General features: G+C 42.9%; 2 protein-coding genes across 2 annotated transcripts in view; one reads left to right on the top strand and one right to left on the bottom strand.

Annotated features, from left to right (window-relative positions):
* Positions 1-56: 56 nt before the first annotated feature.
* On the bottom strand, positions 57-8,665 carry NDUFB9 (NADH:ubiquinone oxidoreductase subunit B9). The gene is made up of 4 exons (XM_082858907.1): positions 8,444-8,665; positions 5,287-5,479; positions 4,596-4,709; positions 57-325 (listed from the first exon to the last, which is right to left on the bottom strand). Exons 1-4 carry the CDS (start codon positions 8,542-8,544, stop codon positions 194-196), a joined length of 540 nt encoding a protein of 179 aa, XP_082715033.1. The 5' UTR covers positions 8,545-8,665; the 3' UTR covers positions 57-193.
* The window catches only part of TATDN1 (TatD DNase domain containing 1), a 37,836-nt gene continuing 31,329 nt past the window's right edge, over positions 8,662-15,168 (top strand). The window contains exon 1 of the mRNA XM_082858908.1: positions 8,662-8,701. Within this exon, the coding sequence (XP_082715034.1) occupies positions 8,680-8,701 (22 nt within the window). The 5' untranslated portion in view covers positions 8,662-8,679. The remainder of the gene's footprint in view (positions 8,702-15,168) is intronic.

The raw sequence follows: 15,168 nt of genomic DNA, 5'->3' as shown, positions 1-15,168 counted from the left end.
CTACGTTTCAGGTACTTTTCTTTATATGCACAACTGCTAAGAAAACGACAGTGGCCCAGTCACCTGGCATCATGTTACTCTTCAGAAGAACACGTCAGTCATACCATATGGAGTTATTTTATTAGGGCAAGTGTATGTCCTGTAACTTATTTCACTTGCGAGCGTGACTGGTGAGGCATCTTCCTCTCTTTCTCTACATGGGCTGCTCCCGGGGCCTGGTCACAACATGCCACCACAGTGGGGGCAAATCACCTTCCTTTCGGGCTGGGGGCAAAGCTTCAGTTCTGGGACCACCAAGCGGGGTTTCCTCCTGCAGCTGCTTAACCTAGAAGGGGGGGTAAGGAAGGAACAATTAGAAAAGGAGTTGAACTGACTGTCCAATCTCTCTGCTACAGGGAAGTGTCGGCATTGTTTCTACTGTGTCACATGACACACCCTGATCCTCACTACTGAAAAGTGTTGTTTGTATATACCTGCATTATCTTTTTTTTTTTAATGTAGTGTCCTTCCTTGTCTCTTGTAACATTCTTTATTTTAAAGTCTATTTTATCTGATATGAGTATTGCTACTCCAGCTTTTGATTTCCATTTGCATGGAATATCTTTTCGCATCCCTTCACTTTCAGTCTGTATGTGTCCCTAGGTCTGAACTGGATCTCTTATAGACAGCATATATGTGGGTCTTGTTTTTGTGTCCATTCAGCAAGCCTGTGTCTTTTGGTTGGAGCATCTAATCCATTCATCTAATTTAAGGTAATTATCAATATGTATGTTCCTATGACCATTTTCTTAATTGTTTGGGGTTTGTTTTTGTAGATCCTTTTCTTCTCTTGTGTTTCCCACTTACAGAAGTTCCTTTAGCATTTGTTGTAGAGCTGCTTTGGTGGTGCTGAATTCTCTTAGCTTTTGCTTGTCTGTAAAGCTTTTGATTTCTCCTTCGAATCTGAATGAGAGCCTTGCCGGGCAGAGTAATCTTGGTTGTAGGTGCTTCCCTTTCATCACTTTACGTATATCATGCCACTCCCTTCTGGCTTGTAGAGTTTCTGCTGAGAAATCAGCTGTTAACCTTATGGGAGTTCCCTTGTATGTTATTTTTCGTTTTTCCCTTGCTGCTTTCAATAATTTTTCTTTGTCAATTTTTTTTTGCCAATTTGATTACTATGTGTCTTGGCGTGTTTCTCCTTGGGTTTATCCTGTATGGGACTCACTGTACTTCCTGGACTTGGGTGGCTATTTCCTTTTCCATGTTACGGAAGTTTTCGACTATAATCTCTTCAAATATTTTCTCTGGTCCCTTCTCTCTCTCTTCTCCTTCTGGGACCCCTATAATGCGAATGTTGTTGCATTTAATGTTGTCCCAGAGGTCTCTTAGGCTGTTTTCATTTCTTTTCATTCGTCTTTCTTTCTTCTGTTCCACAGCACTGAATCCCACCATTTTGTCTTCCAGGTCCCTTATCCGTTCTTCTGCCTCCATTATTCTGCTATTGATTCCTTCTAGTGTAGTTTTCATTTCAGTTATTATATTGTTCATCTCTGTTTGTTCTTTAATTCTTCTAGGTCATTGTTAAACATTTCTTGCATCCTCTCGATCTTTGCCTCCATTGTTTTTCCAAGGTCCTGGATCATCTTCACTATCATTATTCTGAATTCTTTTTCTGGAAGGTTGCCTATCTCCACTTCATTTAGTTGTTTTTCTGGGGTTTTATCTTGTTCCTTCATCTGGTACAGAGCCCTCTGCCTTTTCATCTTGTCATCTTTCTGTAAATGTGGTTTTTGTTCCACAGGCTGCAGTATTGTAGTTCTTCTTGCTTCTACTCTCTGCCCTCCGGTGGATGAGGCTATCTTAAGAGGTTTGATGGGAGGGACTCTATAACTGCATTATCTTTATGCCCACATTTTAACTCAGACACAAAAGCCGTTCTCCTTAAATGTTTTCCCATTCTTAAAACAGCAATGCTGAGAACAAACCCTCCTACCCCACCTCTTACTCATTAAGCAAAACCCTGACAATTACCATTCCAATTCCCCCTTGTTATGGTTCCCCCACCTCTTCCCCCCCAAAATGTTTATTTTTGTGTCTCAGCTAAGAGGTCTCCAAAAGCACTATTAAGAAGCTTCAATTTGAATACATTAGGGATGTTAATTTAAAAGCCCCCCAAATAGCAATGAGGACAAGAAATAACATGAAATCACAGGTACAAGTGTGCTCAGTTCTGCCCCCACTGCCCAGCTACCCCTTTTCCAGCGATCTCCGAGACCATCACTGTCCTAATAGAGGAGAAGACCTAAGACACCCACTTTCCAGATCCATGATTTTTTGAAGCTTCCTCCAAAAAAACCAACTCTGGATTGTGGCTAATCTGAGCCTCAAGCACATGTGCTGTTTAATAATGTCAAAGAGACAGAACTGGTAAAGGAGGAATGTTTTGGGGAGAAGTGGTTATCACAGTGACCACCTGCAGGATGAATCTGCTGCTCTCCATGAATCAATATGCCTTGAGTTCCCAAATGCTGACACACTTCTTAGAAAACACTGCCCTCCTTGGTCACAAAATCATGAATTTAAGTAACCCACTATCCAACCAGTGTCCCCTTCCAGCTCATTTGCTTAAATGCCCCCTTGAAAATAATTCTTGAAACTCACAGATGCTGCCAGTTCACAGGTCCTCACACCCAACTTGCCCTTCTTTCTGCATCAGCCTCCCTGTCTACTTCCCTCCTTTATCCACCTAGATTCTATCACGACAAGTTCCTCGTCACTCTTGACAGTGGACAACCACACCGTCTACCTTCAAACCTGCAACCATACAGCTCAGTATTGCTAAAAAGAAAAAAAAATACTGGAACAAACTGGTGTCACAACATGTTAATTATTCCCAACTTCACATGGGCCTTCACCACCACGTGGCAATCTTACTACTATTCTCCAGCAAGCTCATCCTCTGCCCACAATTATCACACCTTTTCCACATTCTCCAAACATGCTTTGCCCACTTCCTGGCTTTTCCTGACTTCACTTAAAAAAGAGAAGCCATCACATCGAAGTCTGTCATTTCCCCATCATCAAAACTTCTAACCCAAATGTATTTATACACATCTTTTGTCCAATTAGAATGGAGGAAGAATCCCTTCTCCTTCCAAAGGCCCCCACACATGCTTGGGATCCCACCCCTCTTCTCAAAAACTTTCCTCTCTTCAGCACTACCAATTTCTCCCTCACCCCAGATCTAATCAGCATATACGCACCATTTATCTTAAAAGAAAGTAATCCCCCCAGCCTCCAGTTACTGCCCCATTTCTTCGTTCTCCTCAGGAAATCTTCTCAAGAGTCATCACTCCCTCCTGTTTACTCTTCCTCACCTTCTGATCAGTCTTCGTGTGATAGAAATGGCTCTAATCAAGGCCACTAATGCCCTTCCTGTAGCCAAAACCTTTGGATGTTATTTCTAGTACTCACTCTATTCCATCAAATCAAAGATGACTTGGCCGCAGCCATTCTTGTTTATTTTTTTTTGGCCATGTGGCACAGCATGTGGGATCTTAGTTCCCCCACCAGGGATCGAACCCATGTCCCATGCAGTGGAAGTGCAGAGTCTTAACCACTGGGCTGACAGGGAAATCCCCCGGCCATTCCTGAAACACTTTCTCTTGGATCTAAGGATCTCAAACATTTCTGTGGCTTTCCCTCCACTTTCTTTATGGGGGAGAGGGCACCCAGAAGAGACCCTCATTCTGTGGCTTTTAAAACAACTGATAACTCCCACATTTCTATTTTGAGCTCAAATCTCTCCTTTGAGTTGAGTTCCAGATTCGTACATCCAAAGTCACCCTCTGACACCTGCACCTGATGTCTCACAGGATTCTCAAATTTAACATTCCTAAATTTAACATTTAAAACTGAACACTTGATTGTCCCTTTGATATCTGTTTTTTCCCCTCTTCCTTATCTCAATAAACACCACAACCATCCTCCAGATGTTGAAGTTTAAAACCTAGAAATCATTCTTGATTCTTCCCTGTCCTTCACTACCCACCACCCCCACCCCTCATCCAATCCCTCTTCACATCCCTGCAGACAATATCCTGAATTTACTTCCTTCCATATCCACTGCATCCACCCTAGTGCTAGTTGCCATAATTCTTGGACTAATCTACTGCAATAACCCCAAACTGGTCTCGCCAATTCTCCACTTGCCCTCTCCAATATATTTTTCACACTACAGCAAGACTGACTTTTTTAAAATATAAATCAGACATCATGAGTGGAAAAATACCCAAGGTGCTGGTGGAGAAGGTTAAGGGACTGTAGGGCAGAGCAAGGTCAGGCAGAGGACTATGGAGGGGAAGGAGGGAAGAAGCAAAATCAGAGAACAGAAAAGCCAGAAGACCAGGGAACACATTTTAACCTATTCCTAAGATGGCGGTAAACGTTACATTTAACACACTTGAAAGAGAAAGTATATCTGAGAGGCAAGGGGCCAGAGTAACTGTCGGAGCTGGAATCTGGACCTCTGCACGTGGGGAACCAAACCTCAGCTCCTTCCAGGTGTTGACCATGTGGGCCAAACTACATGGTAAAACACAGGCAAGACTCACCTCTCGCTCCCAGCTTTCTCTCCGCAGTTTCTTCCACTGCTCTCTCTTGGCAAAGTAATCAGGATACATTGCCTTCTCGGAAGGATGCCAGTTATCTAAGCACCACTCGGGAACCTGTCAGGAGAGGAAATCACGGCGTCATTCCACAGGACACATTTACATGTCAAGGGTAGGGCCTGCTCAAGAGACAGAAGACAAAAATCAAGGTGCATTTTTATAACCATTCCAAGTATCAGACTGTTTCTGACACTAAGCAAAACAGCAGAGGACCGAGACAAAGGAGAATGCCTTAGAGTGAAACAGCCTAGGGATGAAAAACAGCAAGGTCAGTCCAAAGAGAACCGGCATCATTCCTCCCCTACCTGAGTTCTCTAAAGATCCAACGTGGCTGTATGTTATTTGGAAATATCACTTAGAATACTAAGCACCAATTGAAATTGGTTAACTTTAAGGTCCAAAAATGAGTTATTTACCAATTCCTTTAGCACTTTGCTTTGCCGGAAAGTTTACTGCAAGACCTTGGCACTGAAGTGGGAAAGAAAAGTCGTGATGGCATCTGGGAGAGAGAAAACTGACACTGAAAAAAAAAAAGTGTAACTGTCAGGAAAGAAATGTCCTAGCTGCCCCTAAAAGGGCAAGTGGTTTCCAAGGCTGAGGTTCGGGATTTGAGACACCTGTGGTCCTCACCTACCTTGTAACACTCGTATCTCTCATAGGAGGTACCCCCAGGAGACTCAGGGAAGATGTATGGCTGAGGATGCTGACAGTGCCAGAACTCTTCCTCTGCCTCCCTCAGCAGCTGGGTGGCCTTCACCATGTCCTTTTCATCCTTATGTTCATCAAACCGAGCTCTCATCAAACAAGCAAAGTACCGGTACTTGTCCCTTAAACCAAAATGATTTTGGAGATTAGAAATGGTATCTACTCAATTAGGCAGTATTACTGTCTGACAAGAGGCAGTACTTCCACTAACACCTTTCAGGTGAGTAGCGTGACTTCCCAGCCCCTCCCTGGACCCTGTCAATGGAGCAGCCACATCATTACGACGGCTTCCCTGACAGACCCCAAACACCAGCAACAAAAAGCTACTGTATTACTGATAAATACAACCTAACCCCTTTCCCCTGTCTCCTCTATCGCCTCTGTAGGATCATTCAACATTCATTCAATGACAACTTTCTGCATTTCCTCCTACCTTGTGCGGCACTGTGCTAAATTCTGGAGACACAAAGATGTAGAAGGCACGTATTACTGATACATGGTGCAAAGAGTGTTGCTCAAATCAGACAGACCTGGGTTTCAATTCTGACTGACACTAGCTGCCTGACCTTAGGCAAGTTTCGGTCAGGTTCTAGAAGAAACCATGGGCAGAGATCATTTACGGGGCTTTAAGATTTTTTTTTATTTTTTATTGTAGTTGATTTACAATTTGTGTTAGTTTCTGGTGTACAGCAAAGTGATTCCGTTAGACATACATATATATACTTTTTCATTATTGTTTATCACAAGATATTAAATAATTGTTCCCTGTGCTATACAGTAGGACCCTGTTGTTTAGTTTATATACAGTAGTCTGTATCTGCTAATCCCAAACTCCTAATTAATCCCTCCCCCCAATTTCCCCTTTGGTAACCATAAATTTTTCTTTGTCTGTGAGTCTGTTTCTGTTTTGTAATTAAGTTCATTTGTACCTTATTTTAGATTCCACATATAAGTGATATTTATCTTTCCGTTTGACTTACTTCACTTAATATATAATCTCTAGGTCCATCCATGTTGCTGCAAGTGGCATTATTTCATTCTTTTTTATGGTTCAGTAGTAATGGGGCTTTGATAATCCAGGCCACAGATGACAAGGGCTTGAAGCAGGCAACAGTGATGGATGGTGACAAGAGAAAAACATTTAGACTACAAAGTTACAAGAATAGGCTATGGAGTCAGATAGCTTAAGACTGTTTCAGCTCTGCAGTTCCTAGCTGTGTAACCTAGGGTAAATTATTTAAAGTCTTTAGGCCATGGAAGAGTTAATAAAAGAGTTAATAACAGTACCTATATCTTAGGGTTGTCCTAAAGATTGGATAAGCTAAAACATATCAGCACACTTCAGACAGTGCTTGGTACATCCTTGGTGCCCAACGTAAGCTACGAACATTATTACACTGGGGAGAGAATTTACAAAAATCAGTGTCCAACGGCATACAAGTATGTATGTTGTTGGCAGAGGGGTAAGTAGGGAGTACTTGAAAATAATGCTAAGACTTAAAGCTGAGTGACTGTATTACTAGTAATGCCATTAGCTGAGGCAGGGAATTTGGGAAGAGAATCAAAATGAGGTAGTGAAAAGAAACATACGTTCAGTTTTAGAGAACTGTAGGTAATCTAGCAAACAGCTGGAAATACAGCTCTACAGACAAGTGAGCATAGGTGGTAACTCAAGTCCCAGCGTTAGATGAGGCTGCCCAAAGTATACACAGCAATGACCAAGGGCCTAGGATGGACCCACACAGAACAAATAGCACTATGAGGGCAAATGGAAGGAAAAAAATCAGGCAAGTACTGAGAAAAGATGTCAGTGAGATTTAAAGAAATGACGAGTCAGTGTTATCACAGTAACTACTTTTATCCTTTCCTCCAATATTAATATTCTCAGATGTAGTTCAACAATACCTGAATGCCTGATGGCTTGACTTCCTTCATCTTTATGAAAGATAATTCTGTATGTTATCTGTTTGTTTATATGTCCATCTTCCTCATTAATCCATAAATTGCTACAGCTAAGAAAGAAGCCTTATTAACTTTTGTCAACCACCACAGAACCTGAATTGCAAATTTTCAGACGAATAAAAGAATTAGGGAAGTAACTAACCCTACAGCCTTGAACCTGGCCATCTTCCTGCCTAGTAAAGAGAAGTAGATCAATGACTTTACAATAATCCCAAATATACAATCTGGGCTTCCAGGATCCTCTCCACAACTCTTCCAGATGTACTCAGTTTCCCATTGTTTAGAGGTTTTTCTCAGAAGCCCTTCTCCTGACACTAGGTTTTAGGATTCTGCTAAGGGCACGGAGGCCTGGCATTCATACATCTTGGGTTGTCACCCCACCATGCATTGCATCTAGATCACGAAAGCCTATATGTTTTAAGACTGTGTTCTAAGACTAGTCCCAGATGGACAGAGGGAGAAAAGAAGTAGAGAATTATGTGGGAGGTAAAGAATTCGGTGGGATGTGAAGCTAATGAAAAGGACTGAAGGAAGCTAAAAAGAGAAAAGCTGATGGGAGGGGTGATGATGATCTTTTGGAGTTAAGACACCTGAGTTGTAATCCTGGCTCGGCCACTTACCAGCTGCTGGGCCTTGAGCAAGTCAGTCTCTTGCCTCTTATTTTAGCCTCTTATTTTCTCATCTATAAAATAAGGCTAAATAACCCCTAACACCCAGAGTTGTGAGAACTAAAGAAAATAACGCATTTATGATTACTGCCAGTACCAGGAACGAGAAAGTCACGAAGGAAGCTATTATTTAGTGAGCGCTTGGAGGCATGACCATTTCCATGTTTGACACTTCCTTTCTCTTAATCGTCATGCAACCCTCTGCGCTGGGTCCCGCGTCCGTTTTCCTGATTAGAAAACTGAGGCCCGGGCCAGATACACAAGTCTTCAAAGTGTCCCAGATGTGGGCGACGAAACCTGCATTCGAACCCGGGTCTAGGGGAGGGCTCCGCGGGGCAAGGGGCCGCCTTCCCACCCCGTCCCAGAAGTCCTTGAGCCGCTCGGTCCCCAGAGCCTCTCAGCCTCTGTGGCGGCCCCCGGGGTCACCTCCCCGCGCCCTGGGTACCCCTCGCCCACCTGTGGATGCACCACGACTCCAGGTGTCGCAGCGCCCGCTTATAAAGCCGCAGCACCTTCTGCTGGTGGGTCAGGTAGGCAGCCGGCACCGAGAGCGCCATGACTACCACTTCACCTTCAGCGGCCGCGGGGTATGCCGGGAAGCCGGACGTCGGCGGCGAGGGGCGGGGCTTCCGGCGGGCGGAGCGACGGACGACCGCTTCCGCTTCCGTCAGGGAGGAGTTGGGGCCGCAGTCATGAGTCGCTTCAAATTTGTAGGTAAGACTTTTCCCGGGTTTGGGGCCTTTCTTTCGGTTCCTGGGTCTCGCGCACCGCGGCCACAGTGCCCAGGACGTGAGCTCTCCGGCTTTTTTTCTTTTTTGCGGTACGCGGGCCTCTCACTGTTGTGGCCTCTCCCGTTGCGGAGCACAGGCTCCGGACGCGCAGACTCAGCGGCCATGGCTCACGGGCCCAGCCGCTCCGCGGCATGTGGGATCTTCCCGGACCGGGGCACGAACCCTTGTCCCCTGCAAAGGCAGGCAGACTCTCAACCACTGCGCCACCAGGGAAGCCCGCTGTCCGGCTTTTTGAGGGTTGAAAGTGCACTCTGGAGGAGGGTGAGGGGAGGCCTCTGGGTGTCGGTAGTGTTCTGGATCTCAGTATGGGTGCTGGCTTCACGGGTGTGCTTCTTTGTGAAAATTCACGAGCTGCGCAGTTACGGTTTATGCTTTTTCCAACATATGTGTTGTGTTCAATAAAAAAAAAAGGAAATAAAACTACTAAAAAGCAAACGAAAGGCCTGTCACTATGTTCTCCTCCATCCCACGTGCACCTCCCCGCGGTTTCCCTTTTCTTTGGCGGAGAGGAAGATGGCTTCGAGGGACTCGTTGACTCACTAATTCATATCACAGTAACTGGGCGCCTCTGGTGGGCCAGGCACTGGCCTAGGAACACAGACACGGCCCCTGCTCTGCTGGCATCACCATCTGGTGGGGGAACTGGAGGACACACCCAGTGGGAAGAGAAACAAGTTTTATACTTGGCAAGTACAATAATCTATTTGGCATCGGTAGAACAAGAGATGGGAAATTCGACAGAAACTAAAGGAGTAAGCATATTTAGTACCAGACTTAGGAAAGCCTGGGGGAGGTTGTAAGAGCTAGGATTGGAAGGGTGACTTGGAACTCGAATGTGTTGCTGAGTTTAATTTTCTGTGTATAGAGTAGAGCTTCACTGAAGGCTTTTGACAAGGAGCATTCATTAAGTAAATCATTGAATGCCAGTTACATATTGGGAGCCTTGAGCTATGGCATACAGCAGTGGGTGAAGCTGGGCATGATCCTTGTCTTTGTGAAGTTTCCAGCTACCTGAAGGTGGAAAACGACAGTGATCACGTCTCTGCTTTAGTAAGGTAGACAGCTGTTGTGTAGGTTTGGTGGGTCATAGGGACAGACAGGGAAGCATTTCAGAGCTTGAACAAGGGCACTGGAAAAGGGAGAGAGAAATGGAAGAGAGGTACATATGCAGCATTTAGCAGCTGAGTGTTTATGGCAGGTAAGGAAGAGTGAACAGTCAGAGATGACTCGGTGTTGGGATAAATACCTACCTAAACATGAAATGGAAGCATGGGTAGTTTGGCAGTGGGTGGGAGTTGTAACGAGATCCATTTGGATTAGGTTAAATTTGAGATTCTTACAGGACATCCAGGTGGAGACATTTATTGGGCAATTGGAAATGCCTGGCACTCAGGAGAGAGCTTAGGATTATAAACTTAGAACAGTTACTTTAGGCAATATTTTTTACAGAGACATTGTACTAAGTATGTGGAATTATAAAGAATCTAGTGGTGCAGTTAGTTTTCAGACTGGAGAGGTATGTACAGTCAAAGCAAATGCAGGGGAGAATGTTTAAGTAGCACATTGTTAAAGTGCCACAAAAGAGGTTTTTAAAAATGCTGTCGGAGAGCCTGGGGTGGGGTTGGGGGATGGGAAGGTCATCAGAGGTTTAGACACTATCCAGGTGTGGTGTCTCTCAGCCTGTTTATTGCAATCTGTGATATAATTGATGGGGGAGATGGGGTAAGAGCCATGAAACACCTCACAAAAGACAATTATTTTTTTCTTTTAAAGGTTTGTGTTTGTATTGTAATAAAAAAACTAAATCCCTGCCTCAGGTTTTGTCTCCTTAAATCCATGCTCTGTGGTGTAGCCTCCAGAGTGGTCTTTATAAAAACCAAGTCAGCTACATTTTTCTTGTGCTTCAAATCTTTCAGTCACTGTCCTCAGGACAGTTCAAGTGCCTTAACATAGCATACAGAGCTTTCTGTGGTGTGGTCCTGCCCGCTTTTCCGGCCTCATCCTTTTTATGCTCTATGAACACTTGGAGGTGCTGTTTCTTGCCTATGATAAGGTTTTAGAGTGGCAGTTTGGGGTTGTAATGTCCCCTCTGCCTCTAATCTCCTCTTGCCTGTTTGATTTTTACCTGTTCTTTAATACTACATAACTCTACCCTTTACTTCACCCCGTTATTTTATAATTAAAATATGTATGTGCCTTTCCCACTAGACAACACTCTTTTAAGGCAGGTACTTGGTGGTATTTATCTTTGTTTCCCAGGGGCTTAGTACAGTGACTGTTCAATGGAAGTATGAATGAGTGGGTAAAACAAGATGTGTTATTTTAGTACTAAGTTTGTAAGAAAATTTATAAAGGAATCTCAACCAGATAAGCTAGAAAAGACTTCTTAAAGAAGGTGGGCTTAATTGGAACAATTTTTTTTTGTATGCTCTCCTTCATTTCCACTCTCCTGAGGTAACCGGTGTCTAAAGTTTATATCCTTCCCATATTTTAAAATTTATACAGAATCATAAAAATATGCAAATATATTCGATGTGTTTTTTACAACAAAAATGGAATCATACTATACATTCTATCTTTGTTTTGTGACTTACTGATGGTTAATATTTATTCCATGCCATTTAAAAAGTTCTGCCTATGACCCACTACTCAAATCTCTGCCCAAAATAGTCATGAGCAGTACTTTGGAAAACAACATATTAGGCCCATGGACAATTGGTCCATGAACAAGCTTTACATGGAACAGTTGCATGAAGAATTAAACCAGTGGAGGAAGTTCCCTGGTGGTCTAGTGGTTGCAATTCGGGGATTTTATTGCCATTGCCCGGGTTCAGTCCCTGATCGGGCAACTGAAATCCCACAAGACGCCTGGCACGGCCAAAAATTTTTAAATTTAATAATAGTAATAGAAAAACCAGTGTTATAAGAGCAGCCTTAGATTTTGATTTAGGACAGCTGACTATCACCAGGTTGTAATCCTAAATTTCCCCCTTCTCAAATTACGTAACCAATGGCTGCCCCTTACAACTACAACCAGTGTTTCTAATGTGGGGAAGGAGGGCGGGAAGCAGATGTATTTGTGTTTTATGGGAAACATTGCTCCCTCCTAGAGGACACTTCAACATTGTGTCCTCGGTTATACTTGAGACTAATTTCTGTGACATTGAGTATCATACCACAGATGACTATATCCTCAGTCTGAAAGCAATAAGAATCTATGCTTAATCATTGCAAAGTGATAGAACTTGGGATGGAGTGGAAGCTCTCTTTTCAATGCTGGCTGGTTCATGCTCTGAAACTCACCCACCAAAGGTCACTTAAGGACATAAGAGTGGAGTATACCCCAGGGGTGATGGGGTGGCAGCAGTGATGTGTAAATCTGGATGCATTTAAAACATTTCTTTGGATGTCCTGTGTTTAACTTTGAAATAACATAGTGCCCTTTTAAAATTAAAAGATATTTTATCCCCTAAATCTTCCAAAGTAAAATTGATACTCCAGGGAATCTCAGGGTGTTACATACTCTGGAATACCCCTCCTTTGAGAAGCATAGGTTTAAGGTGATTCCTATCTAATAGCCTCTGCACTGCCTCCCACCAAATGAGCCAGTGAGCAGCTGGCAGTAATTAGTAGCAACTACCCCTTGGGGCCAACCAGCTGGGGGCTGTTAGGTATCTAAGATTTATCAGTAGTTGTGTTATTTTAACGGGATTCTGATCCTGCCCTGTGTCCCTAGAAGCAGGCTGATTGGGGCTGCTGGCCATCTCTTACAAATCCCATCTCGCTAGGGACTGGACCTTATTTTCTATTCCCTGTCTTGGATTCCCTTGAGCAACCTTGTCATTCATTCATTCATTCATTCTACAAATATTTACTGAATCTCTGCTGTGTGCCACCTGATGTGCTAAATGCTAGGACTCAGTGGTGGGTAGAAACTAGGTTACAGTCTAGTGGTGGAGACAGCCTCTTAAGTGCACTAATGACTTTACCACAGTGACAGAGAAGAGGGCCCTGAAGAAAAGGAATATGGTTCTCTGGGCGTTTGATGAGGAACAGAACTTAGACTGGGAGGTCTGAAAAAGCTTCCTTGAGGAAGTGTCACTTGGACTGAGCTCTGAAAGATTAAGAGTTAAGTAGGCAAAGAAAGGCAGGGGGAAGGTTCCAAATACAACAGCCTGTGCAAACATTCTGTGGCAGAAGGGTGCATAGCACTTTTGAGAAACTGAAAGAAGACCAGCGGGTCTGGAGCAGAGAGAAATGGGGAAGGGGTTGAGGGAGGAGGGAGAATTGTACAGAATCAGCTAGAGGTTTGCAGAGCTAAGATCCTACCATGTTAAGGGTGTATCAGGAGTGACAGGTAAGAGTACCATGATCTGATTTATGAATGAAAAGAAACCTTCAGTCAGGTGGAGAACAGAATGAAAGGGGGTCAGAGTAGCATCCAAGCTGGAGTTGGTTGCTTCAGGTGTTATGGTGGTAGTGGAGATGGAAAAAAGTGCACGGATTGAGAGCTTAGGAGATAAAATCCACCTACTTGGTATATACAGATTGAGAGAGAAGGTGATGCCATAGATTGTCTTAGTCCGTTTTGAGCTGTTGTAACAAAATAGCACAGACTGGGTAGCTTATAAACAACAGAAATTTACTTCTCACAGTTCTGGAGGCTGGGAAATCTAAGATCAGAGTGCTGGCATGATTACGTTCTGGTGAGGACCCTCTTCCTGGTTCGTGGCTGGTGCCCTCTTACTGTGTCCTCACATGGAAGAAGGGGCAAAGGATCTCTCTGGAGCCTCTTTTACAAGGTGGTCTTGTCCAAAACAATATCCAATCTGGAGCCATGTATTTGAGTGTCCTTCAGATTTTGAATCTAGCACAGAAATTGGCCAGCTTTCCCTTAAAGGGTCATATGATATATATTTTTTATTTTGCAGGCTATACATCTGTTGCAACTACTCAACTCTGACCTGTCACTCAAAAACAGCCATAGATAGATACTATATAAACAAATGGGTGTGGCCATGTTCCAATAAAACTTTGTGAACACTGTGAAACCTTAGTTTCTTATAATTTTTACATGTCATAAGAGCTATTCTTCTTTTGACTTTTTTTTTTCAACTTTTAAACGATTCTTACCTTAGGGGCAAACAAAAATAGACAATGGCACGCAGGCCGTAGCTTGCCAACCCCTTGATCTAGTGCATTTCTTCATGGCACTGCCTTGCAGAAGCAACTTGGTCTGCCATGTAGTGGTGGTTAGCTTGTTCTCTAATCGCTTTTATTTCCTGTAAACTTGAAGTTATATCTAAAGGCTAAAACAATCGTAAATTCTCTACTTGCTGTCCCTTTGTATCCCTAGTTCATGGTGACAGTGGTATGACATGATTCATTGAGACCAGTGAGGCATCAGTTTGGAGATGTATTTTTCTTTTGGTTACAAACAGTTTTCCACTCTTTTATTGTTTTGAAAAATAAAACTCATTAATACTGGCAACAGTTCTTAGCAGTAATGCAGTAATGCTTTTAAAGCCAGCTAATTAAGGAGAAAATTAATGGAAAAGAAACATTGCTTATCCTTATAAGATGGCATGCCACTAAATGTATGAATCCCTCAGTATTCCCCCCCCAATCAGAGTTAGTGATTTTCTGCTTTGCCTTTTTTTCTTCCTGTCGTGCTCTCTCACCCTTACCTCTCATGTACTTAGTTTTTCAAGCTAGAAGTCGATGTTTGTACAGGATTTAATTTTTTTAGTTTACTGACAGTAGGCATACATCTGATAGGAATTTTTGAATTTAAAAGATACTGTCCCTTATATATCAGAACATTTCGAACAAGTTAAATAAATAGGATTTTGACTGGTTTATTTTCGTGGTTGCATCCTGAATCATAACCAAACTGACTTACATTTGGCTATTTAATAATGAGGTCTTGATTGGGAGTGTTAACCACTTAAGGTAGTATGACAGTATAGCTAATGTTGACTAAAATTCCATTTGTTGTTCGCATGTTACAGAATTTATACTGTGTCCAGTAATAATACTAATAATACTAATAATAATTACATTTTATAAGGCTTTTAATTTGCAAGATACTTTCACATTCATTTTCCAATTTGAGCCACATTTCACTCCTGGAAGGAGAAATTTTATGCCCACCCTCCCTATTAGTGAGGAAGCTGAGGCTCAGAGGCCTACTCATTTGCCCCCAAATCATTCAGCTGATGAGTCATAATTCCAAGAATTCTGATTCCAAAGCCCATTCTCTTTCCAAAACTGCAGTTCCCCATTTTATTGTATTTCTTGGAAGTTGCTCACAGATTGAATATTTTTTGATGATCAATTTGAACTTTTCTTTGACGCCTCTAAGTTGACTTGTTAATTATCTTAATCACT

The sequence above is a fragment of the Leucopleurus acutus genome (genome assembly GCF_964270905.1).
Source record: "Leucopleurus acutus genome assembly, chromosome: 17".
Classification (NCBI taxonomy): Eukaryota; Metazoa; Chordata; class Mammalia; order Artiodactyla; family Delphinidae; genus Leucopleurus; species Leucopleurus acutus.
The sequence above is the reverse complement of the archived record's forward strand: the minus strand, read 5'-3'. Positions and strand labels throughout refer to the sequence as shown.

What these genes read in the sequence shown, in the direction of transcription:
- NDUFB9 (XM_082858907.1), bottom strand. Translation starts at nt 8,544, where the DNA reads ATGGCGCTCTCGGTGCCGGCTGCCTACCTGACCCACCAGCAGAAGGTG. An exon ending in GAGTCGTGGTGCATCCACAG is followed by an intron (nt 5,480 to 8,443) that starts GTGGGCGAGGGG and finishes TTTTGGTTTAAG; the next exon opens with GGACAAGTACCGGTACTTTG. An exon ending in GAGAAAGCTGGGAGCGAGAG is followed by an intron (nt 326 to 4,595) that starts GTGAGTCTTGCC and finishes CCCCCCTTCTAG; the next exon opens with GTTAAGCAGCTGCAGGAGGA.